This window comes from Notamacropus eugenii, chromosome 4 (assembly GCF_028372415.1).
Source record: "Notamacropus eugenii isolate mMacEug1 chromosome 4, mMacEug1.pri_v2, whole genome shotgun sequence".
NCBI lineage: Eukaryota > Metazoa > Chordata > Mammalia > Diprotodontia > Macropodidae > Notamacropus > Notamacropus eugenii.
This window is the reverse complement of record NC_092875.1, coordinates 449845268-449872680: the sequence shown is the minus strand read 5'-3', so window position 1 is coordinate 449872680 and position 27413 is coordinate 449845268. Positions and strand designations below refer to the sequence as shown.

The following is a 27413-nucleotide window of genomic DNA, read 5'->3' as shown; positions in this document are numbered from 1 at the left end:
TTCCTGTACCTTAAAGCTGCTTCTCTGGTAGAATAGTCTGTAAGAATCTGGTTTCTTTTGTTTCTTTATCCTGAACATTTTCTCAATATTTTCCACCATTCTTTCCAATTTCCTCTGTGACCGTGAAGTTACCAGGTGGCTACATATGTTAACTGGGTTTGGAGGACCTTGTTGAGGTAAATCCCTCTACATCACCTTTGGTAACAAGCGTTGCCGTATAAGCTGCCATTCTGTTCATGGGGGTCTTTCTTGTGCTCATCCTTGTGCAAGGGGAGACGAGCAAGTCTCACGAGTGACTGCTTCTCGTTGCTTTCTGGTACATGATGAAAAATAGTGCCATCATCATCTTGGTTTTCACCAAAGTGAAAACACCTTTGTGTTTTCAGTAATCTTCTTTATTTCCTCACTTCTCTGCCACTATGATTTCAGAAATGAAAAGGAAGCCACATAGGGCTGCTTTGTATATGGCTTTGTTTCGTGAGTTGCCATAGTCAGATAATTCATCATCGGGTGGCCTTGATATGTTGGCAGAATGTTCCAGAGCTTCTGGTCTGCTGACCTCACTTCTGAGAATCCAGGGTCACCTTGACACTACGATGAGGCACACTGAAGAATAAAGTTGGGATAGAGTTGACTTCGTGAAGTGCACTAAATTGCAAGTCAAATTGTGATGACTGTAATGAAGAGATAATTACAGTTTTAGGACTTTGATGTGATCTTTTAAGAACCAGAGACAGCTGGCTGTGTTAGTTGTCACTTATATACATCGAAGAACTGAGAAATTCTGACAATAAAAACTTTTAGCTACATAAATATGCTACCACATTATGAGAATCTGAAAAAATAATAAGACCCTCCATGGACTGGATTATTTTGTTGTCAAAAATTTACTTCTTCCCTCTGTATGTGTGCTGGGTTGGCATTATATGTTAATGACTTCATCTTTCTGATTTATTTGCAGATGCTCCACATATCTGCCGTATTAGATGCAGAACCAGAGATGGATGAACATTTTGTTTGTACCTTGTTCAACCCAACTGGAGGAGCAAGACTAGGGACACCTATTCAGACTCTCATAACTGTTTTGCAGAACCAAGCTCCACTGGGTCTGTTCAGTATTTGGGCAGTTGAAAATAGGTATAGTTTATTAATATGAAGACTACAGCTTCTGATATTTAGTTGGAGGTATTCCCCTGAAGTGAAGAAAATGCAGAATAAAAATATCTCTGGGGGCATAAGATATTAGTAATCTGAAGATATTCAGTGCTAATGGTATCAGTGCAATTCTGATGTTTTCGCTAAAAAATATGACCTTCTTAGTGTTTCACAATATTGAGAAAATATAATAAAAGACTGAGGCAACAATTTAGCCAAATCTGAATAGGTGTATATTTAACTTGAATTTGTTTTAAACATTTCTTTTGGCTGTTGAGTTTTTCTGCATTTGATTGCTTGAAAACAAGCTGTTTCATTAGTAATATCTTATAATAGTATTTTATGTAGCAATTTGCGTTTTACAAAGTGCTTTCTCCTTTAATTCTCATTGAAAGGATGGATAGAGACTGGATCTATGCCTTCACTGTCATAGGATATTCCAGAATAAGGAAACTATCTCTGTCAATGCAAGCTGTCACCTTCTCCATGGCTTTTAGTCTTAGAGAGTTGTTGACAGCCCTGAGATGTCAAATGCCACCATGTTCATGCAGCCACAATACAGAAGAGGTGAACTCATTTCACTGTTTCCAAGATCACCTCTCTCCCATTATGTACCCTCTTACAACGTAGCTGTAAAAATGAGTCCTTGTTATTCCCAAAGACCTGTAGCTAGAAGGTGACAAACTTAGTCTAGTCTCCTGACTTTAGGTTCAGGATTCTTTATATTATGTATCCGCTGACTCAGTATAGAACTAGTCTTTAATAGTTTTCAACTTGCTTATTATTATTTTATATTTTTCATTTCTACAAATTCAGTAAACAATATCATGCATCTTTGAGACATACTACTTAACTAAGACATATTTCCTTTCAGTCTTGTCCTTATGTTACAAAAACATCGTTTTCTATACTATAATTCATTCATATTTTGAGTTCTTTTGTAGGTGATTGGAAGAGGGTCCGTTCTGTTATCTCACTGGTATAGGGACTCACAATAAGGAAGTTATTTTTCCTTATCAAGGCAGTTGCCTACCTAGGGGTCATTGCCAGTACGTGTCAGAGGCAGAGCTTGAAGATAGGTCTTCCTTAGTTTAAGACAAGGTCTCTACTACCTTAATGAGCCTGCATTGAACTATTGGAGCGTGCAGTTCATTGTACTTATTTAATAGATATTCAAGTGATAGTATGCTTCCCTAAAAGAGCCTTTGCTTACCATCAGTTACTCTTCATTGTTTATTCCATGCATGTGGAATAATTACCAAGCATGAATTGGATACGAAAACGAGATTGTTTTTTCACTTTCTATAATTTTGCTTATTACTTTTAGAGCCACAACTATCACCACTGAAGAAACCAACAGGACTGTCTATTTAAATGTGTCCCGGAGTAATGGGCTTAATTTAACTGTGAGCGTGGAGTGGGAGACAGTGTCTGAAACTGCCTTTGGCATGAGTAAGTTCCATTCCTTATGAAAATAAAACCTCAAAACTTCCAAATGCCTGTCAAATTTTTTTGCTTCAATTATTTATCATTTTTTGAAAGTTGAGGAAAAAGCAATGAATAAAGTAGCTTAAAATATTTAATTCATTATACAAAACATGTTTTACTTTGGAGTTCTTCCCATTGCTTTTCACAGTCTATTGGGTTTCTTGGACTCATCTTATTTTAGAAATCATTACAATAGCTTCACAACACTTAATTTTTAAGAATTCAACTATACACATGTGGACCCAAGAGGAGGGGAAGGAGGTAGGGTAAGAGAGGGAGGGACAGAGACTGAGAGAGACAGAAGCAGAGAGATAAAGAAAGGAGAGAGGGAAGAGTGGGGGAAGGTAGGTAGGTAGAGAGAGAGAGAGAGAGAGAAGTGTTGGTCTATTTTATGAGTAGTTGCCCCAGTTGAGTAGGAAAAGGAGACCTGTGTCTACTCTTGCCTCAGTGTAGTTCCTTATGCAGGATGATTCTAGAAATCTGCTTTTCATCAAGCTATAATTCTTCTTATTCTGCTTGGTCTGGGAAAACTAATGAAAGGAAAAATCTTCCTAGTTAGCTAGAAGGTTCCTACTATGTTCCCTTTGAATTTCTTGTGCCCTCTGTTACCTCTGCACGAAGCAGGAAAAATAGTATGTGTAAAATAATGTCACTTCTGCGTGAATCCCTTTCAGAAGTATTTTTCCTTCTAATCATCAGAGTTCCAGATGGCCAAATTTTTTAACCTGTTTTTATTTTCTTTTTTTTGAAGTCCTGGCACCCTGTTTCTCTCCTTTTTTATGTGCTATAAAAAAATAAAATTTACCTTCAATTGTTTCTAAAACAAGCATTTAATGTCGTTGATCTTTCAGAGACTCCTGGTTTTTAAAGGAACTCTAATACCTGTCTAGCTACAGTTGTTTAAAGATAATATTCTGTACTCTAGGTGGTTTTCAAGGGATTTCTAAGGATGATATTGGTTGCACGTGGTGTTCACCTTGCTTGCCAATTTTATACACTAAATATTAATATAAGATATAATAACTACTTTATCTGAAGACTTAAATGTAAGAATCAGCTTTATTTGTTAATCACAGATATATTCTCTTATCTGGCTAGGCAAGACTATTCAGCCTTTTTATGAAAAAGCAGTGGCAGACTTTCAAAATGTGTAATTTTTGTATGAAAATGAAGACTTTGCAAGTTAATTTTTAAGGAAGAGAAAATGTTAAAGGTTTTTAAGAATATAGTTGTTTGATTAAATAGGCATAGTGTCAGCATAGCTGATGATCTGCAAATAAAGTTTAGCCTCAACGTTTATATCATTTATTGCTCACTCTCTCCTGATTGATGTGATTAAGATCTTTTCCATGGGCATTTCCAAAGGTAGAGAGTCCATAATGTGAAAATTTCCAACTTTTTTTCTCCACTCTATTTCAGTAGAGAAATCAGAATCTGATGGATATTTACTCATAATTGTAAGATAAACACAATAATTAAGAAATATGGAAAATTTTAACTGTTATTCAATACATAGTTCTCATACACTGTAGAATTTTTCTAGTTTTTAGAATTTTTCAAGTTTTTAGCTGAAAGCTCTGATGGGGGGCAGTTGAAGAAGATAAGACTCTTATGATGTCTGTTAGATACCATTTTAGATATGTTTTCATATGTTATAATATTGAACTGAACACGCTGTTATGGCATGAATAGCACAGTCCTTATTTCCTGATATAATACCTGAAGCATGCTGCATAGTGGTGTGTGCCTTTTACAAGGCCTTTTACTTGTTAATTTTCTTTCATTTTCTCCTTTTTTTGATTCAATAAGCATTTTTAATTACTATGTTCAGAGCACTTCATCTGACAAAAACGAAATAACCATAGTTTTGTTAAATATACACACATGCAGCATCCACACGTGTATATGAAGTTACATCATAGAGACATTTATTACAAAATTCATTTGTATTCTCATGGCAGAGAATGCATAGATACATAAAGATTGTTTGGCGCTTTTGTTTTTATTAATACTCTGTATGTCATATTGATACATATATATCATTTTAAAGATTTTTTTCTTAGTTATTTATGTGTGCAGTTGGATGATGGCCATTTTAGCGTATTTAGCGTATCTTAGGTGGTACAGTGGATAGAGCACCAGTGCAGGAGTCAGGAGGACTTGAGTTCAAATCTCATCTTAGACACTTGACACTCACTAGTTGTGTGACCGTGGGCAAGTCTCTTAACCCGAATTGCCTCATCCTGGGTCATATCCAGTCATTCTGATGAATATCTGGTCACTGAATCCAGATGGCTCAGGAGGATAAAGTGAGGCTGGTGACCTGACCTGCCCAGCCCTCCCTCACTCAAAACAAAGTCAAGTGCAAGTCATGTCATTATTTCCCTGATGACAACAAAGGATGAACACACACCATTTTTTCATGTGTAATTCATATGCAGTTATTCATATGGAAAAGTTTGTGATTCAAACTTGGTGTTTCATGGGGTTTTTTGGTTTATTATTTGGAGGTATGGAGGTAGAAAGCCCTGTCAAAAAACTTCCTTAAAAGGGCAACTTTTCAAAATGTTAGAATTTAAAATTAATTGCTAGGAATACTTTTAATTTAGCTTTATTTTTGTCCTGGATAAAATCTTCACTTAAGCGAATAGTAATCTCAGAAATATTGTTACTCATTGGTGTCCAAATCCAATAGTATCTTTTTTTGAAGTTAGAAAATATTTAACAGTACTAAAAGATTTTTCTGGTTATAAATACTTTTTTTCCTTTGTTTCAGGGGGAATTAACAGTGTGCTATCTGTCTTTCAAAGTTTTGATTCAGCCTCTAGCTGGTGTTTCTTTAAATTAGGAGAATCAGTATATGGTATAATGTTAAGAATATCCTCCCAACAATTTTCTTCTCTCTACCGATGGCAAGGAATTTTTATTCCAGTTGAGGTAAATCTTGATTCTTTTAGTTTTAGATTAATTAGCTAACATGTATTTGTATATTTCTCACTATTTTTGTTATTATTTACCTCTTAGGATATTTATATACAAAATCCTAAAAGCTGTGAGACATTTTATATCAATGGTTCTCCCTATGTTGTGATCACTCATGGAGAAAAAGATGGAGAGAAGCCTTCTAAGAACAGCATATATACTATCACATCTGAGTTCAAATTATTCCTGGTAAAAATGAATATTTTTGCATATACTTTTTTAAAATTTAATTATTTGTTTTCAGTTTTCAACAATCGCTTTCATAAGTCTTAAATTTTCTCTTCCTCCTCCCCTCCCTTCCCAAGAAATCGTTTTGCATATATTTCTTAAGAGATCAGATTTCTGTGGTTTTGTTGAGGTATCAGATCACATTATATATATATAATATATATAATATAATATATATAGAATATGTATGTATACACACACACATATATACACACATACATACATGTATGTATTCTCTAACTTTAGTTGGAAAGAAACTTTCTTCTACAAGATGTATAACTTATGGCCCAGGACCCCCTAAGATTCTGGGTGTCACAGGTGCTAGGCTTCCCTAGTTCCTGTGCAAGTGTTCAAGGTACATGTGGATAGAGAGGTCAGCCTTAATTTCACCCCTTAGAAGATTCAAAGGCTGCATAGGTGTCCATTAGTGATTATAGAAACACAAAAATTATTCAGACGACTCATAGTAGCCTATAAATAAGTATAAAACAGAACATTCAGAATTGTTCCCTTTGGAAAAAACTTGAATTTTGGCATGCCATAGGGGCAACACATTGACTTTCTGATGGATCCTTAGATTTCCTGATACGTCCCACACAGTCCCACCAAAATTCATCGTTTCAACTATGGTTTGTCTCCCAGGAGGCAAACAGATTTTGGGGCTGCTCAACAAGCAATACCCTGATGTTCTAGTGAGCCATTCTTTTTCTTTTCTCCAGAGGCCCATTATGGCTTGTGGTACTGCTCTGAGGTCTCAGACTCCTGCAGAAGAGAAACATCTTTTGGAGCTCCTAGAAAACAGTTTTCCATCAAAATGGTCCTAGTTACTCACTGTAATAGTTAAAATTGGCAGACTTCCAACTTTTTGCTCCCGAATGATGTAGCTTTAATTTTTGTGACTCTTGTAGATGCAGGGGCTACATTGGTAATCATTTTCCCAGAGAGATGCTGGTTATGGACTCTGTCATTCTCTTTTAAAAATAAGTCTTCAAACTCTTAAAGTTGAGTTTATTCTTGGGTCAGAGTTGCCCTGGAAATTACATTTTTTCTTCTGGTTAAAAGACTTCATTTGGTGATCATATTTCCTAAGAAATTGAAATCCTCCTTTAATACATAGACCTACTCTATTCTAATGTAGTCAAGGGAGAAGTTAAAAAAAAAAAAAAGGAAAAGAGCTAAGCAGTGTGATCATCTAACTTCTCTAGGCTGTGTCAGAGGATGGGTCCTCTGACAAGAGTCCAACCTCCTCAGTCATCTTAGTGGAGACTGATAATCTTTCAGGAGCTATCCCCTTCTCTCTCTCTCTCTGTCTTTAATTATTCAATTATTTATTTAATTATTTTGTTCTAAATTTAAGATATAAAACAAGCATGTTCATAGCAGTAGAATAGAAAAAGAGATGATTGCACATGAAACCGCACATCTGTTAGTACTGCTTATTATTCCTTTTAGATACGTAACAAAGTTATCACGTAACTTCTATTTGCCCTCGTTTTTCTCCACCACCCCTCCGACCATTAGACACTACCATTAGATGCAAATGGGAGTGTGTGTATCTGTATATAATATGTATACGTAAAATTGTTCTATACATACTTCTGTTTATCAGAACCCACATTCTCCACATTCTTCAGCAAGTGGAGCTTACCTGACCCCAGACAAACACTCACATCCCGTGAACTCATCGAGGTGATTTGGAGAGTTCATCGACTTGATCATGGGAGTGCTCTCATCTTTCCTTCCTGCCTTACACTCCTTCTGCCCTCTTAGAGATGTGTCTTTCCAGGCAATTTGTCATATATTTCCTTAGTTAGGATTGCAGAACCATAGATCTGTAATTCAGGACAATACTTTTCATGTTTTCTTTCAAATATCTATTAGAAACCAGTATAAACTTAGAACTCACAGCTCCCTAAGTTGTATTACTTGAAAAATGAGCTAATAATGTTGATCATGTGTTTTATAATTCATTTCTCTTTTTCTTAGTTTTAATTGTATCGTTATGCCTTCCTTATAGGAACAGACAATTGTTGTTCCAGAAAGTAGTCAAGTAAAACATTTTACTTCAGCCAATCAGCATTATTTGATTGTTGCAAGTCAGAGGCGTGATTCTGAGTTGACTCAGGTATGTTTTTCTGTGTTTGGAAAAAAAAAATCTAGTTTTTTTTTTTAAAGTACCACAGCAGAGAGCTCAGGATTAAAGCACAGTCATACAGTAGAACCTCGGTTTATGAATTTAATTTGTTCCAAGATTCGGTTTGTCATGTTATTTGTTCTTATTGCAAAGTGAATTTTCCCACAGGACATAGTGTAAAATCAGATCATTGGTACCACATCCCCAAAAATATTCATATAAAAATAATTATTTATAATTTTTAAGTTTTTTGTCCCTAATGTGCTTGAAGTGTAATAGTAATTATTAGTACACAGCATATACTGAAAATAAAATAAATTAACCTGCACTTTAGAAGAATTGTGGCTGGTGTGAAGGAGACAAAGAGGGAGGAGGAAGGGTTATTGCTTGGAAGGAGAATATCCTTCTATGAGAACACTGGGGATTTCAACATCGGAAGTGTTCTCTCTTATGCTGCTTTCATTAAAAGTAAGACTGCTAGTAGTAGTAGTAGTAGTACTGCTGCTGCTGCTGCTGCTGCTTTTCACTTACTTTTTGTTTCTTAGAGTCACTTTAATGTTTTGACTCACTAGGTTTTTTTTTCTTTATGTTTGCTTCTGACTACAAATCTATCTTAATGACACTTGTTTTTGACGTTTTTTTAAAAATATTCACAGCTTTCATTGCTACTGGATTATTTGGGTGATATTTTTCAACGAAATTTTGCATTTTTGCAAAAAAAGAGCATTGCCCTAGTTGAGAGTCATCCTTTTGTGAGCCATTCGAGTCCAGACATGTTCATATGACAAATTTTTGTTCATCCTGCAAGACAGATTTTGCAAAAAATTTTTCCTCGTCCAGAGAAGCATGCATAAACCAGGTTACTTGTAAACCAAAGTTCTACTGTACTTAAATGTCAAATAAGAAAATGGAACTTAGTCACTGATTTATTACAGACTGATGAAATGTTCTGTTTTCTTTTTATAAAATTAATTTATTCAATTTCCCTGGACAGTGACTTGGTTGAATGCCTGGGAAATTAAATAGATGAGGTCACTGTTCATGCTTTAAGACAAGCACTGGTAGCCTTCCTTCCCCCAAAGACTACATGTACTGTCATTATTTCAATCATATTTGAGCCTGGATGACTCCTTCTCAGAGAAGACTGAGTATTTTCCTGCTTATTATTTTGTTTCCTATAATGGGTTATATAATATTATGTTACCAGTTACTGTTTTTCATAGTGAGATTTTTTTCAGTGCCTTAATTCATTTTTATAAAATTCACATAAAAATAAGGTTTCTGTGAACACTAAGATTCTATAGATTTCTAACGATTTTAGGAATTGATTCAGTTCCAAGTAGCCCACTAAACAAACAGAAGGAAGCAATTTTGCATCAGTGCCCATCTGAGGCTTGTTTTTCTCCCTGCCTAAGAGGCTTAGTGCCTCTCATTTTTGAAAAAAGGTGTGTTTGGCTTATGAAACTGTTCTTGAGCTTCAGGTGAAATGAAAGGGACCATTAGAGAAGCACTGTTTGATATAGTAGGTTGTCTAAAACTCCAGAGCCCCAGTGTAAGATGACTTTGCTTTTTAACATCTCCTGCAGGTCTTCAGATGGGTTAGTGGAAGCTTCGTGCCGCATCAAAAACTTCTTGTTCATGGAGTGCTGAGCATGACCTTGTTTCCCAGAGTGGGGTCTGTGTTCCTAGTTGTCTCCCCATCTGATCCTGGACTAAATTCCATTTTGTTCAGATGGTCAGGCAATGAGTTTAGTCACTTTCAAGAAGTGTCCATCATTGGGACAAATCATGTGGAGGCTTTGACTTCAGGAGATGACATCTACTTAATTTTTGCCAAAGGAATATTTCTAGGTAATAAAATACAACCTTAGCAGATGCACATGTAGATATTATTGAAGTTATCTAGTATTCATATGGTACTTTATATGAAAAAATTGCTCGACAATAATTTTTTAGTTAACCCATAAAAATATTTCATTGAGATAGATGGATGACATGTGGTATTATGGATGGAGATGGAAATAGATGCAGAACCACATGACTTGAACTCTGTCATAATGTGAAGTAACAAAAGAATTGGAAATATGTTTTAAAAGGTTTTTGTGCATGCTTAGGTTTTTGAGTCACTAGTGTCCTCAGGGTAGAATTGAAAATAAACTTGACCTTGGTAGTTTTATACTGATGATACAAAACTTATCATGATAAATTCTTAGACATGTAACACTCAGCAAATTCTAGTGCATCTTAACATTTTATGTTGGTCTATCTATGGCTGAGTGTCATTGATGTGAAATGTTTAGGGACTTCAGGTAGTAAAGTTGTTTTTTGAAATTTTCTCTGAATTGGAAAGGTGATTCTTCCAATTAATAGTATACTTTTTAAGGGAAAAATCAGCAGTTCCTCTAACATAGTCAAATATTGTTTTATCCCTGTGTTTCTGTTTGCCATCTGTTAGTTTTAAGTGCTTAACCATTTGGTCTTCTTAGAAAATGAAGGACGAACACAACAAGAAGCTTAACCATATATACATTTTGTTGTAGTGTAAAAAAAATAATTAATGTTATCCAATTAGCATTCCTTTACTTTGTGTTTTCCTGGATAATCTTATTATTTGTTCTCTAATTTTTACCTTCAGACTTTACTTTTATACTTTTCTTGTAGGAGACAAGAGTTCAACGGACATTTTCATCTGGGAGACAGGGCAGTCTTCTTTAAGATACTTTCAGTCCTTAGATTTGGATTTTGGTGCTGTGAACAGGATCCACTCCTTCATACCCACCTCAGGAATCGGTATGGATTAATGTTTGTGGACGTAGTCTAATTGTAGCCAGGACGTTCAGGTAATAATAATAATAATAATAATAAACAACTTAATTTGAGCTACAGTAAGTTTTAGTTAATTTCTGTTAGTACAAGATTGTGGGAATAAAAATGTCCAAATTAGATTTAATAGGCTACAAAGTAATTGACATGAACTTTAAGTGGGATTTTTGATTAAGAACTCTTCCTGCCCTTCCTAGAATTGGAGACTTCTTATACTTAATGGAAGACCAACTTTGGGTTTTGGTCTTCTCAGGATTTTCTCTAGTTTCACATGGACCATCATGAAGTGCAATAAAAAGAATTAAACAAATGGAAAAAGTTGTTAAGGGAAAAGTCAGCGATGTAACATGGGTGCAGAGCTGGAAGGCATCTTCAGGGTGACCTGATTCAATCTTTTCACGGTGCAGTGGAGGACACTGAGGCCCAGAGGGCCTCAGGGTCACATTTGAGCCCTAACTCTCTAACTTCAAAGTTAAAACTGTCTCTCATGTCTCTTGCTTTGAGAAACTCAGACCTGATATTGTTTGGCTTTTTTATGTATTGTGAAAGTATAAGGGGGGTAGAAAATTGCTGTTTCTGTTCTCTGCTGAGGGTAGAATTAGAAAAAAATGTGTTTATTTACAGCCTGGTGCCTTTAGATCCACCCTCTGTTCTCTTCTCTATACCTCTACATTTAGGAACTGGGCAATTTCATCTTTTACTATGGCTTAAGATACCTCCTGTGTCAGGACAACAGACAGTTGGTAAATGTCTTCTGTGTATAAGATATCATTCTAGCAGCTCTAGTGTCTGTTCTGAGAAACAGAACATGTACATTAAAAAACACACACAATTTAGAAAAATGGACTATAATGATAATTAGAGTAGCAAGGAGGAAATTATTTTTTAAATCAATGGATAAAAGAAGAATTCATGACCGTAAAAGGGATAGAGGGGATCACAGAAGATAAAATGAACTGTTATAATTATATAAGATTAAAAGGTATTTACATAAATAAAGTTAATATAACACAATTAATATAATGTAATACAATATAATATAACATAATATAATAAAGTTAATTTTAACAATTAGGATGGAAACAGGTAACTGGGAAAATAGCTTTGCAGTAAGTTTCTCTGATAGAGGTTTCAGTCAAAAGATTTATAAGGAACTGACTGAAAATTTTAAGATTAAGAATCATTCCTCGGTTAATAAATGGTCAAAGAATATGAACAGTCAGTTTTAAAGGAATCCAAGTTATCAATAATTATATGAAAAAATGCTTCTAATCTTTGATAATTAGAGAAATACAAATGAAAGCAATTTTGAAATTTCACCTCACACCCATTACATTGGTAAAATGCCAAAGGAAGAATATGACAAGATATTGGGGGAGGGGAGGAATAGACATGTTGATGTATGATGAAAAGTGGCCCATCATTCTGGAAAGCAATTTGGAACTATACCCCAAAGCCACATCAAACTTTATATATCCTTTGATCCAGTGATACTTATAGCTTGATACCCAAAAGAAATCAAAGGAACAAGAAAGGAGCTATATGTGAAAAATTATTTATAGCTGCTCTTTTCATGGTAATACCAAACTGGAAACTAGGGGAGGACCCATCTATTGGAGAGTGGTTAAATAAATAACGGTCTATGAATGTAATGAATATTATTGTGCCATTTGAATAATAAATTGAATAGTTTCAGAGAAAACTGGAGAGACTTATTTAAAATTAATGAGAATAATTTATATGATGACAGGAACTATATAATGAAAAACAATTTTGAAAGACTTTGGAAATCTGATCCATGAAATGATGAGCCATGATTCCAGTTGTCCTAAAATAAAACTTTCTACTCACTTCCTTCCAGAAGATGTGACTTAAAATGTAGAATGAGACATACATTTTGGGGTATGACCAGTATGGTCATTTGTTTGCAAGAGTTTGCTATTTTCTTTTATTTCTGTTTTATTTTACCTTATTTTTCAATTGTTTAACAGGAGGAGGTAAGGGAAAGGGCTGGTATAGATAATAAATGCACATACAGTGAATAAAGTATAGAAGTTTTATAGTAATTTGCCAAATGAATAGCAGAGACAAATTGCTGAGAAGACTTAAATAGACTAGTTAAGTAGGAACTGAGGGTTTGTGAAAGGTTACTACAGGAAAGAAGAGGCAGGATGATGTAGTGGATAGAAAACTAGTGGTCTTGGAGTCAGGATTGTCTGGGTGCAAGTCCTCCATCTGATAGATCCTGTTTTCGTAACTGGACAAGTCATTGTCCAGAGTTACATGTGGTCCAGCCTTTTAGTGCTCCTGCCAATACCCTAAGGCTCAAAGTTCTGCGTGGGTAGACTACATTTCCTCATTGGGAGTTTGCCATTTATCATATCACAGTAGTTTTAGTTCTGGTATATAAAAAAGGGAAAAGAAAGTTGAAAAGGTATATTATATTGGATCCATATTGTAGAGAAGGCCTTGAATCCTAGGTATAACAGGGCTTGCCCTGGGTATGCCCAGTTCACCAGGGTCATTTAGTGTCATAAAAGCATTTCCTCCCAGGTTTCAAGACTGAGTAACCTGGAAAATGATACTATTGATAAAAAAAAAAAGAGCACGTCAGGAGGAAGAAGTTTTTTGTTTATTTTTTTAAGGAATATGTTTTATTTTCAACATTTGAATTTGAGGTGATAGAAATTTCCGCAGGCATCAAGAGATGTGGATTGTAACCTTAGTGTTCATGAAAGGAGATATAAATTTGGAGGCCATTTACACAGAGGTGAAAGTAGTAGCTTAGGAGTAACAAGATCTTCCAAAAGAAGAGTATAGGGCAGAGGGTTCAGAGATGGTGACTAGTTTTCCACTGCACTTTCCCTCTCTCTCTAGTTCTGAGTGGTGTGTTCTCTGTAAGTTTTCTTATCACCAACTAAATTTAATGTAATAAAGATCTACTTGTAATTCTGTTTATTACTTTTCATTTCAAATTTATTTTTTCCATTAATAAAGATTTATTTCCTCTCCCACCCCATGAATAAAAGAAGAAAAACAAAGCCCTTGTAAAAGTATGCATGCTCATGCGAAACAGATTCCCATATTGGCCATATCCAAAAAATATGTCTCATCCTTCACCCTGAGTCCATCAGCTCTCTGGCAAGAGGTGGGTGGCATGCTTCATCATTAGTTTTCTGGAACTTCATCATCAGTTCTCAATTTGGTCATTGAATGTTTTTAAGTGTTTTGTAAGTGTCCTTACAATGCTTTCATTTGTATAAATTGTTTTCTTAGGTCTTCATCATTTTATACGAGTTTTCTCAGGTTTCTGTTAAATCCTCCCTTTTATTATTTCTTATAGCACAATAGTATCAATTACAGTACATATTCCATTCCTTTTATATTCCTGCTTTATAACCACCTTCTTAAGTATAGTCAACACTATTAGCATATCAGTGATGACCCAGCTAGGAAACTTTGGGGTTCTTTTAACCTTGTGATTGTCTTGGCTGTTGCCCCATCTTGCCACTGGTAGTTTCATAATATCCCCCAAATCTCCTCTCTTTTTTTGTACCCTGCTTCTCGATAATTAATTATGCAGCATTGTTCACATTCTTCCAGTATGCAGCTCTCTGAAGTGTTACAGAGGAGTTTATAGTCTACATCCTTGGCTCTTTTGTCTTTCTGCTTAGTAAGGAGATCATGTTTTTGTTTTGTTTTGTTTTGTTTTTTGTTTTTTTGGCAGAGACCATTTTTAACTTCTTTTTTAATTTTCTTATTGTGGCTTTTGATTTACATGGGGTGGGGTGGGGTAGAAAGTGTAAGAAGACTGGAAAGGGAGAGGTTATGAAGGGCTTTGAATGCCAGAAAGAGGATTTTATATTTGATACTGGAGGTAATAGGGAGGCAATGGAGTTTATTGAGTAGGGGGTGGCATGGACAACCCTGTGGTTTAGGAAACATCAGCCATACTGTTGTCATTGTTGCATAGCACTTTTAAAGATCGCTCATCCCTTTGGTCATTGTTGTTTTTTCTTTTTTTCCCTTACATCTTACAGTCCACATACTCCTTGTTGGCAAAGTTGCATCTGCTCTCTACTGCTGGAGTTCAGAGTTGAATCAGTTTGCTTTCGTTTTGGGAGCCTCTTCTGCTAATGATGCAGCTTTTGTTACTGTGAGGTCACTGAATTCAAGCAAAAATCTCATTGTGTTAGCTGGAATCCATCACTCACGCATCTATGAGTTGTCTTATGTCTCAGACCAATCTGATTTTATTCCCAGGTACGTTTCACATTTTGTACTGAGCATCTTGATGCACTTTATATTTTGTATTCTGTGTTTTTGATAAGTACCCCTTTGGTGAATGGCATAGGATAGACAACTGGCCTTGAAGTCAGAAGGAACTAGGTCTAAGTCCTGACTTTGACACATCCTGGCCACATGACTTTGGGCAAGGCATGTAACCTCTTGGTGCTCTCAGATAGCTCTCCAGAACTCTGGCTTATGGAGCATGTGCTGCTCTGTGTGAGTTTAGACTCTTTCCTCTCTTGGAGCTCACAGATCTGGGACCAAAATTTCTTTGGTGTCTTAAAATTTAAATGCATAGGAATCAAGAGATACCATATTGATATACCCCAAGTATATCCATAAGGGCTTTATACTATATTTAGCCAAAAATATTTTATCAATTGGAACATTTTTATTTTTAAGGAAGTACTGTTGTTTTTTCAATTATTGACATTTATTAGTGTTTTGATATGTTTATAACCAATCCTTATTTTTTGTACTCATATATATGAATATGTGTGCATGTGTGTGTGTGCATGTGTGCGCGCGTGTGTGTGTGTGTGCGTGTGTGTGCGCATGTGTGTTTCTCACGCCAGTTCAGGTGAGTTGATATTCACTCCCGGAACCAAGGAAGCTGTAATTACCGTCAGCATTCTTGATGACATAATACCAGAGGAAGAAGAATCTTTCAGAGTTCAGCTTAAAAACCCTAAAGGAGGAGCAGAGATTGGCATTAATAATTATGTAAAAATAGTTATTCCATCTAATGATGATGCCCATGGAGTCATCGCATTTGCTCAGGTACTCGTATAAAGATCCTGGTCTTCGAGGTTGGGATAACTTACTGCATTTCTGCAGCATCTTTGTACATACAGGAGTATGTTATGTGTCTCCTTTGAGTTGTGTGAATTCTATGGGTGAAATGCAAGTAGAAAAGTAACATTCCACAGTGAGGTTCCTTTGTGTTTGAATTCACGCTATTTCAAGTTATTATTATGTAAAATATGGCAATTGCTTCCAGCCCAATGGATATATGCAGTGCAGATTTAAATAATGTGACCACTTCATGGAGGTTCTTTCTTTGTCATTATCGAGGAGCTTTGTGTACTCACCTCACACTTCTGAAATCTATTCAGGGGTCATTGAGCTAGGAGTAGTAGTGGTTGGTCATAGCCCAGAAAGCCTTTGAGAAACAAGGTCATTTCACGGATTTGCACCTGAGAGTCCGTATTCCTGTCCAGCCAGTGCACTCGGATAGGTCTTTCCTTGAACTTCTTAAGTTTTGATATCCCCCTAACTCTTGGTGCTACAGGCAGAAGACGACTACATTGTGTTGTAGCAGCAATTTTGGTTTGCTACGAAACAGAAAAACAAAGTTCCTCTGTTGGTATTTATCTCTTTAAAGAGGTCTATGTAGATATAGTACATATATATATCTTTAGAGAGGTCTATATAGATAAAGTATATATATGTATATATAAAGTATATGGATAGACCTAAGAAGAGGCTATCCAGATCTCATTCACCTTGGAGTGCTTTGGGCGTGCCTAAAGAGAGTGATGAAATCATTGATATTGTTTATGTCAAAGGTCTCATTATTGTCTATTTTTTACTTAATTTTGTTCATAAATTACTAGTATTTTTAAAAATATGATGTGATTCTAGCTCACTGAACACTCAAGTGCTGTCATTTATTCTCTCATATCCCTTCTATGAATTTTTTTCATGGAAATACAGTTTTCTCACTATACTTTCCCTAGACCAAGGAGTCTTAACAATTTTGTTTTAAACCCTTTTCTGAATATTTTTAATTGCATAATAGAAAATCCATAGGGATGCCAAGGGAGTCAGTTGTACTGAAATCATGAAAATAGTAAAAAATAAAAAAAAAAAAAAGTTTAGGGAGCCCACATTAGTACCCTGTGGGGCACATAAAGTAGTAGATTCTGTCTCTGTATGTTAGTCAAATTTCTAATAAGCTAGTTAAGTTAGAAAAATTATGTTCCATGGCTGCATATGGCACCCCAAAACCTCATCAGTTTTCTTACAAATGTGTCGTATCCATTGGTAATGAGGAAGCTGCATAATAGAGAGGAAAAGATAAATTTTAATAGCACAAACACCTATTAGTGGTCTTGCTCTGTGCAAAGCACCGTTAGTTACTGAGGATACAGAGGCTGTCCTGGGGAAAAACAAAACAAAGCAACAAAACTAAACTTCAGAGTACTTTTGTTGATTATGAATCTGTATCATCTTTGTTTATGAAGGAAAGTATGTTACTTGTTGGTCACTTAGGTATGCTAGTTTTTTTTTGTTTTTTGTTTTTTTAGTAAACTCTTGTTAGTTTCTTGTTTTCATGTATCCAGGAGACTTAAGTTAATTCTAGATAATGGTATCTGATTTTATTTTAAATCTGTTAATTGGAATTAGTTAACGAAGGCCTCATGGAGTCTGGACAATCTGGCAACAGTACATTTGATTAAGGAAAGTAACTAATGAGAGTTTCACATGTGTTTTCTGGTTGCATCAAATCCTCATTGACTAACCTCGTTAATTGAATGCACAGAGCTGGGGAAGCAGGGCTTCCTAAAAGCTATGTGGTCCCTTGTGAATGAATGATGTGCACATTTTAGAAATGGTGACAGTTTCTCAGGGAATGTTTGATTGCTTTGAGAATGATTTTATTACTGTCTAACATCTGTAACATGATGTTACCATGTTGTGTAAAATATAGCTTGACACAATCCTGTCTCAAGGACTTAGCATTTTAAATAGAGTTGGAACTTAATGTTACCGGAAGATGCTTACGAGAGCCTGCCCTGAAAAGCTTGGTGTTCTGTATTGTATCTTAGGAGAATTCAGTGATTTTGAAGGGAAGAAGTGCGAGTTTTTGAGAAGAGACGTTATAGGTATCAAGCAAGGCACCTTAAGAACGTATAGAGTTGAAAATGGGAATGGAATTAGAGAAAGCACCTAGAGAATATGATTGTGAACATGAGGAAAAAATGAGAAAGCTAGCAAAAGAGAAAGACTGCTGGTAGGGAAAATGAAGCTACAGTCTTATAAATGAACTATCAGACATCTGAAATTGACAGAGAAGGGAAGGGAAATCAGCAGAGTTCCTTTTATTTGGGTTCTAAATGTAACAGAAACAAAAGAGAATGTGAACTTCCATCAGTGGGATTCACAGAACTAGAATGTGAGTCATTTTGGTTATTATTCATTATTTAGTTGAAGCCTTCATAGGTAGGAAGGACACAGATAAATATTAAGTGCCTACTATGTGCAAGGAACTATTTTAACTGCTTTACAAATATTATGTCATTTGATCCTTACAGAAAACCCATCTTCTACAGGAAGCCTTTCTCAACAACTCTTGATTTTGTTACCTTCCCTCATTTAACTTCTATTTTCTGTTTTTCTTACATAGAGCTTATGTGTACATACGTGTTTGCTTGAGGTCTCCTCCATTAGATTGTGAGCTCTTTGAGAACTTGTATCCTCAGCCCTTATAACACAGTTCCTGGCCCATAGTAGGTACATTATAAATGTAGGTGCTATTAGCAGCCCTGTAACATAGTTGAGGAAAATAAGGCAGACAGAGTCACATGGCTAGTAAGGGGCTGAGGCTTGATTTGAACTTGTATCTTCATGACTCTAAGCCCAACATTTTACTCATTGTACCACCTAGCTGACTTTTATAGAAGAGGAAACTAAACCCCGAGAATTTTGGTGATCTCCTCAAGGGTCATGGCAGGACAGGGACTAGGATTCTTATCTTATCCCCTAACTCTCCTGAATTTGGTGCTTTGTCCCACTATAGATAATATCATTTTATATATTATACCTAATACTTGTAATTTTGTGAAAATCTAATAATAATCTAAATAATACTTCTGGCTAAACAGTTTCAGATGACTCACATGTTCGTTATTCCTCTGCATTTTCAGAATTCATTATATAAACAAGTAGAAGAAATGGAGCAGGATAACCTGATAACCTTGAATGTTGAGCGTTTTAAAGGAACCTATGGTCGGATAACAGTAGAGTGGGTAGCTACTGGAAGCATTGGTGACATATTTCCCACATCAGGGGTGGTATGTAATTTATGAAATTATAGCGAAATTTCCATATGATGATAGTTGGTCTTGAGAGATACTCAGCACCTTCTATTAGGCTTTTGCTGTATGCCTTTTGGAGTGTGACTCTAATGCCAAATCACTGAAGCATGAGGTCAGGCTTCCTTAGGTGAAGGGGGACTACTCATTGAAGGATCCAGGGAAGCAGCTCAGATTTCAATATAATGCGGTTCCTATAATCTTTTCTGAACCATACTTTAAACTAAGAATAAAGGTCATTGGCAAGTTGAGACAACTTAATCAATCAATGAAAAAGTGTTTTTTAATTGGGAGATAGTGATGTAAATAAGTTGGCAAAGGTAGGTTGGAACCATATTAAGTAACACTCAGAAGTATTTGTATTTTATTGAGACAACAAGGAGCCACAGAAGATTTTTGAGGAGGTGACATCGTTCTAATGTTGAAAATAAATGCTCAGAGGAATTATTTCATTTTTTATATGTATCCCAAGTGCCTAGCATGTGGAATACATATGCAAATAAGTGACTTAAATATGTCATTTATTGGGAGTGTAAAAGATAAACAAAAATGAAAAAAATTCTGCCGCCACAGAGCTTACATTAAACTCTAGAACCCTGTCACCTCCTCAAAAATATTTTGTGGCTCCTTGTTGTCTCATGAATAAAATACAGACTATTTTGAGTGTTACTTAATATCTTCCACAATTTAGTTCCAACCTCCCTTGGGCTCTTTATTTTATATTACTCCCTTTCTTTCATGTACTCAGAATTCCAGCCAAACTAAACAACTCTCAGTCTTTGTTCTTGATGATCCACCTCTGGTTTCTGTGACTTCAGAAGAGTTATTTTCCATGCTTAGAATACATACATCCCTTGCCTCCACTGCATAAAATTCTTGGTTTCCTCTAAGACTCTGTTCAGGTTCCACCTTTTCCATGAAGTCTTCTCCGATGCCCTCCATATGTTAGTGCTCTCTGCCTCCCCAAATTATTTTTATTGATTTGTCTTGTGTTTAATTATTTTATAAATACATATATATTTCCTCGTTCACACATCATCTAGTAGAATAATGAAGTCCTTGACAGGAACCTAGCATGGTGTATTATGAGTAGATGACATTTAATAAATGTATGTGGATGAAATGACATCCTTTTTGTCAGCAGCCTGCTGAGAAATAGGTGAGTTGACTACTTGGATTAACCTGAATTTCATCATAAAATGTTAGACCGGGAAGTAATGTCAGAGGTCTTCTATCCCAACCCCCTATATTTAGTAGGTGAAGAAACAGAGAAGGCAAGTACTTGGCCCAAGGCTACGTAGCAAGGTCATGGGAGAACTGGGTTGAATCCGTATTTCCTCAATCTTTCTGCTTTGTCATGCTGATACCATCACAAGGATCCCATGAAAAGCCTCAGGTCATCATTCATCCTAAGCACTACAGCTTAGTTGGGGAGCAGTTTAACGTAAGGACTGCCAGCACCCAAATGGTGGTCCTAGATTCAGAATTAGAAAGGACCTACCTAGTTTCACCCCATCATTTTACATATGAGGAAATTGAAACTCAGAGGGACTCAGGGACTTGCCTACATCAAGTTAGGAAATCATCAGAAGATAGAACAATCAGGTTGCCAGTCTGGCGATGGAAACAGAAAAGTAAGAGATCTGGAGTAAAGAATGAAAACAGTAATTTTTATTCTTATTATTAATGGCTAGCATTTATGTAGCTCTTATTCTGTGCCAACCACTTTACAAATATTGTCTCATTTGATCCTCACAACAAGCCTGAGAGATAGGTGCCTTTATGGTTCTCATTTTATGGGTGAGGAAACTGAGGCAAAGAGAAGTTTGAGTGAAGGGAGAACAAAGAGGAAGCCCAGGCAAGCAGTGGATAGGAGGAGGAGGAGTGCCACTATTTAGACTCAGAGTCTGAACAAGGTAGGGGTGGAAATTTGAGGATTTTGCAAAGAACGGAGAGAGGGAGAGAGAGAGACAGAGACAGAGAGACAGACAGACAGACAGACACAGAGAGAGAGACAGAGAGAGAGACAAGAGAAAGATAGACAGAATTTAAACATCAGCTTATGTGACCTGCCTTCCCACTCACCTTCTGGATCCTGACAAGGAGGGATGCTTTCAAAAGCTTTCTGACATCTAAGGCAGTCCCATTTCAAAGATCTTATGACAAGGGCTCCAGTGTAATTACCTAGGGCTATAATATATTCACATCTATGTTGATCAACCATGTTAATGTTCTTCTCTGATATATTGCACAAAACACTGGGAACAGTATACTACATTAATGGATTTTTTAAACTGTGAACTTTAAACTATGTGAATATATTATTTTTTTTAAACTATGTGAACTTGATTTCATTTATTTTTGTTTTAGTTCCACAATATTGTTAGTTCCTGAAAAGTATTCTAGATCTAGACTATAAATTGTTTTCCATCGGTATTAAAACTCTCTCTCGGCTCAGTCACTAAATGCGTATGGAGTTTGTGGGTTACCCAGCAGGGTGATTCTCCTCCTTCCCCTTTTGGCGTCTTTCCTTGATAAATAACTTCCAGCGGGAGCGTGCACGTGGGAAATGAAGGGAAATGAGTAACAATTCTGGCTAAAGGTTTTGTGGGGAAAGGTTGCAGCTATTAGGCTGCAGCGACATTTTTAGATTATTTGTGGGTGTTCTTTACTTAGGATTTCCCTGTCCTGCATTACCATGAGCAGATAAGTCTGTAATTTGGGACCTGTATTCCCAGGAAGAGTGTTTACTTTCATAGAAGACATAAAGCAGCACATGGCATTTTGACTTGGTGTAGTTTACTAGCTTAAGTGTTAGAGACAGATTCCTGTTCCTAACCAGGTTTTCCTCTAACTTTTGTAACAAAGAGAATCCGAATTGTTTCTGAAATTACATTTAGCCACATTGTATGCATAATCACTATGATATTTGACCAGTGAGAGATTTCAATAAAGCATACTGAATCAATTGATAACAATATCAATGACATACTTTTCTCTAAATTTTTAGATTTCATTTTCTGAAGGCCAGGCTCTGCTGACCATCACCCTGTCAGTTCTTGCTGATGACATCCCAGAATTATCTGAGATTGTTGTTATAACATTGATCCATGTCACCACAGAAGGGGTTCAAGACCCTATAAGAGCAGCTACCATTGATCCCAGAAGGAACAAGGCTGTGGTAACTATCCTCCCGAATGATTGTCCATATGGTGTGGTTGGCTGGCATGCTGATTCTCTTTTTGTTACAGCATTCGAGCCTGAAGGTGAGTCTTGTAAACCTGGAAGTATTTTAAATAAGCATTTTGGTGGTAATTTAATTCAGCACACTTTATGTCATGTAATTCCCATTCACATTTTAAGTGTCTTTTTTCTGTTTGATATTCTGTATTAGTTTCATATTATTTTCATTAGTCAAAATATTTCAGTGTCCACTCAGTTCATTAGTCATGTTAGTAGTACTGCTCAATTAAATAAGTTGGCTGCAAAAAGAAATGTTAAATGTTCTAGTTGACATAGTTGCTTTTTTTTTATATTAGTCTTTGAGAGAGAGAATTTGAATTCTTAATCTGTCTTCTTTCTCTCCTTTCCTTACCTGCCCCACACAGGGGCAGCTAGGTGGTGCAGTGGATAGAGCACCAGTGCAGGAGTCAGGAGGACCTGAGTTCAAATCTCACCTCAGACACTCGACACTCACTAGCTGTGTGACCTTGGGCAAGTCACTTAACCCCAGTTACCTCATCCTGGGTCATCTCCAGTCACCCTGATGAATATCTGGTCACTGGATTCAGATGACTTTGGAGGAGAAGTGAGGCTGGTGACCTGCACAACCCTCCCTCACTCAAAACAAAGTCAAATGCAAGTCATGTCATTATTTCTCTGATGGCATGGTCTTCTTCAGCAATGAAGGATGATCACACACACCTGTCCCATTTCTTCCCTAACATTCCACTTTGAGAGCTTTTTTTCCCATGATAATCTTCAGGCCACAGTCATTACAGTCTTCCAAATGATTATGATATCCATCTCTAGTATGATTCTGATCAGATCCAAAGCATCAATGTTCCAAAAATTATTTACCCATCTCTTTTAGTCAGAGTTGGGTCAGCCCATCTTTTCTTTGTATTTGGAACTGACTCGTTCATGGTGGTTTTGCTGACATACTGTGAGGATGAATAGGTTAGTGTGGATAAAAAGACTTTGAATCATTTGGAAAACTGCTACATAAAATTTATCTAGCACAATAACATGCTGTGCATTGTTTCCTAAGATTTTCTGATAAGATAGAAACCTCACTTCTTTTCCTTTCTTTATTAAATTATTTTATTTGTTTTCAGTGTTCTACAATCACTTCCATATATCTTAGATTTTTTTCCCCTTCCCTCCCCCTCCTTCCCTACTCCCTCCCTGACATGGCATACAATCTTATATAGGCTGTACACATATATTCCTATTAGATACATTTTCACCGTAGTCATGTTGCATAGAAGAATTAGAATGAATAGGAGAAACCATAAAACAAAACAACACGAAAGAAAACGATCTGCTTAATTCTGCAATCCAATTCCATTCCATCTTTCTCTGGATGTGGAAGGCATTTTTCCCCAAGAGTCCATTGGGAATTTTTTTTAAGTCTTTGCATTGCAGTGAAGTACTAAGTCTATTAGAAAAATTCCTCTCACATTGTAGTTGTTGCTGTGTGCAAAGTTCTCCTGGTTCGGCTCCTTTCACTCAACATCAGTTCTTATAAATCTTTCCAGGCCTCTCTGAAGTCTTCCTGTTTATCATTGCTTATAGCACAATAGTGAAACCTCACTTCTAAGGAGAACTTATAGTTTAAAGTGTAATGGAAAATTACATGTGTGCCATGCCCCATCTGTATTTATTTGTATATTATCTAAGTGGACAGGATCAATCAACAGTAGTTTTTAGTAGGATATGGAATAATATATTCATTGACAAGTTTCAGTCATGTTCATAGGTTGTACTCAACTGGAAGCTTAACGTATCAGACAAGATTGTGACTTATCTGAATTCCAAGTATTCCTCAAGGCTTACAGTATTCTGCAAATAGTTAAACTTTTAATAATTTAAAAAATCTTATTGAAATATTATATTTAATTTAACCACTTAATTTACCTAGAATTTTTTTTTAATTTTAAAAGAAGCTTTTAAGCACTTGTAATTGGTACTTGTATTATTGTTGGGGTGAGGAACGCTGACTTACTTATTTTTCTGTATCCTTCATGGTGTGTTACACATATAACATAGCAAATGTTTGCTAAATTGACTTAACTAAACTTTCCCAAGATATTCTGCAATTTAATTTGGTAATTATATTAGCATTTGTAAAGTGAAAAATATATTCAGAGGATTAACTGGTTAGATATAACCATAGGAAAATGCCCTATAGAGGAACACAACTTTGGAGGGTAGGGGTTGGGTTGGGGAAAAGAGGCACAGAAATGGGGTAGAGGCATAGATGGCTAATGCCATCTTTAAAAGCTCCTGAGTGACACTTTTAGGGGAACCAGGAAATAACTATTAGGAATTGTTAACATTAGGTAATCAGTCAGGTAGTCTTTCTAGAGCAATGGTTCCCAAAGGATGTTTATTAAGTTCCCATTGGGTGTGACAAATTGTAAGGAGTTTAAACTCATAAGCTCACGTTTGTGCAAGTCTTGCAACTCACCATTAGCATGCCTCAGTTCCAGATAAAGAATAATAGTGTATCAAGGACGAGTTTGAGAGCCACTGTCTTAGACTTTGATGGCATCTCCAACTTCTTATTATCTTGTTCTTACTTATTGACATCAAATTTGTATTATTATAGCAGATGTTAAGATCCTTGACAGCAATGTTTGTTTTTTGTTTTGTCTTCGTATCTCATTATAGCAACATGGGGATCAAAATAGCACCAGCCTCACAGAGTTGTTGTGAGGCTCAAATGAGATATGTTTGTAAAGTTGCCTGGCAAACAGTAAGCACTATAGAAGTGTTTGTCCCCTTCTTCTTCCTTCCCTCCATTGCCTCATCACACTTTGCATATCGCATGTCCTTAATAAATCTTCACTGAATATTGAGGGAGTGCATCTTGATAGGAAAGTTATTATTCTTCCTCCCATTTCCTGCTGGCTGTTACCAACAAATTGTTTTGGAAAGCTTGGGTCTAAGAGTTTTTGTAAATACCAAAATCACGTGGCATACTGTTGATGAGAAAAAGAAAAACGGACTTACTTTGGGTGTTATGTCTTGTTATTTGACAGAGAATGCCACAGTTGTTCATTTAAAAATTATTCGAGACCAAGGATTACTTGGTAACATTGCTGTTCACTTGGGAGCTGAACCCAATTTGTCACTTCATCCTGATAATCAGGCTACTGAGAATGAGGATTATATGCTACAAGAAAAAATTGTGATCATGGGGGAAGATGAAGAGATTGTTTACGCCAAAGTCACAATTCTGCCGGTGAGTTATTGGGTTATGATGCTCATAATATAGCATGATATAGTGAAAGGAGCTCTGGATCTGGTAGCCAGAGGCCTCACAGTGAGTCCTGGTTCTCACACTTAGGAATCTCTGAGCCTCAGTTTTCTCATTTCCAAAGTGGGGGAAATAATACTTGCTCTACTGACCTTACATAATTGTTGCCATGAAAATGATTTACATGTTTTAAACTGCTATTTGAAAATATTTTTATTATTACTATTGGGGCAGTGTTGCATAGTAGATAAGAGCACCAGATTTGGATTCAGGAGAACTTGAATTTAAATCCCATCTTGAACACTCAATAGTTAGATAAGGATGGAAGGATAAAGCATTTATTAAATACCTACTAGGTACTGGACACTTTTCCAAGTGCCTTACAAATATGATAATCATTTTGAGTTTTATCTGTGATTTCATCAGTATACTGTAAATGAAGAAAGCCTCTCTACCAGTGTAGGACCCCAACAACAGCTGTCCTTTCCGTTGCACTTTCAGGTTTGTAAAGGTTTTTGTACACATTACATTTCAACCTCACAACAATCCTGAGAGGTGGGTGCTATTAATATCACCATTTTGTAGATTGTAATGATAATTATGAGAGTTAAAGATCTTCCCCACCCATTAATGGGCCTGCCCATTATGGGAGGTTTGATTAGGGGGAGATTTGCTTTGTAGGAAGACCCACACCTTTTGTTAATTTGTAATGAGACACTGGTTTTCAAGGGTTGTGATGCCCTATGACCTCTGAGGTGCGGTTTTACCTTGGGGCTTGCTCACTGGAAGTGTTTGTTTGGCTAGATGAGACGCTGGGTAGCCACTAAGGAGCCCCCGGCTTTGAAAACCCAAGTGTTGGCGCTTCTCTTTCTGGTAACTGTGTATGTATGTGATGGTCAGGCAGTGACAGCTGTCTGTTGATCTGTGATGTAGGTATTGTTCATGGTCAGACAGTTGGAAGCCCTGCCTGTTGGTCTTTATTTCTCTGTTTGTATTTTCTCTGAAGTTCAAGGTGCTGACTTTTTCCCCTGAACTAAGTGAATGATATATGTGCTTGATGGCTGACCCTTCAAAAGTTGCTTTCCTTTCAGAAAAGCAGATCTAAGAACCTGAGGAGAAGGCCCTCCTGTGTATGCTGGAGTCCTTGCTGTGATACAGATGAGAAAAATGAGCGTCAGTGAGGTTAAATGACTTATTAAACAGAGCAGCCAGGTGGTGCATTGGATAGAAACAGTGGACCTTCTATTATTATCCCCATTTTACAGTTGATGATACTGAGGCAAACAGAGGTCAAGGAACTCGCTCAACACCACACAGTTAGGAAGTGTCTGAGGCTGTATCTGAATTACAGGCTCACTGTTTCTATCTGCTGCGCCTTCCAGCTCCTCTTGCTTAGTAAGTCATTCAACCTTACTGAGTCTCATTTTTCTCATCTGCAAAATGGTGATATTGATAACACCCACCTCTCAGAATTGTTGTGAGGCTGATTCTGTTTCTTCAGAACTTCCTCATGTTCTCTTTTGTACATTTGAAAAATGTTACAATGACCTTTTTTCATTTTTTTTTGCATGATTATCATTAGTTCTCCCTCTCTTCTGCACTTTCCTCTTTAAAAAAGAAAAAAAAATCATAACTATTCAGAGTCAAGTAAAAAAAAGAAAATTCTAGACATTGAACAAATTTGAAAATATATGTCTCATTCTTCACCGTGAGTCTGTCATCTGTCTGTGAG

At 36.3% G+C, this 27413-nt stretch overlaps 1 protein-coding gene across 3 annotated transcripts in view; it reads left to right on the top strand.

The window, feature by feature from the left end:
* ADGRV1 (adhesion G protein-coupled receptor V1) overlaps positions 1-27413 on the top strand; it is a 751592-nt gene that overhangs the window by 172541 nt on the left and 551638 nt on the right. For all 3 annotated transcript variants that reach the window (XM_072606175.1, XM_072606174.1, XM_072606176.1), the window contains exons 44-55: positions 962-1137; positions 2483-2607; positions 5420-5580; positions 5668-5814; positions 7871-7978; positions 9574-9838; positions 10649-10777; positions 14851-15073; positions 15676-15880; positions 19030-19176; positions 22208-22463; positions 25464-25666. In XM_072606175.1, coding sequence (XP_072462276.1) covers positions 962-1137; positions 2483-2607; positions 5420-5580; positions 5668-5814; positions 7871-7978; positions 9574-9838; positions 10649-10777; positions 14851-15073; positions 15676-15880; positions 19030-19176; positions 22208-22463; positions 25464-25666 — 2145 coding nt within the window. The remainder of the gene's footprint in view (positions 1-961; positions 1138-2482; positions 2608-5419; positions 5581-5667; positions 5815-7870; positions 7979-9573; positions 9839-10648; positions 10778-14850; positions 15074-15675; positions 15881-19029; positions 19177-22207; positions 22464-25463; positions 25667-27413) is intronic.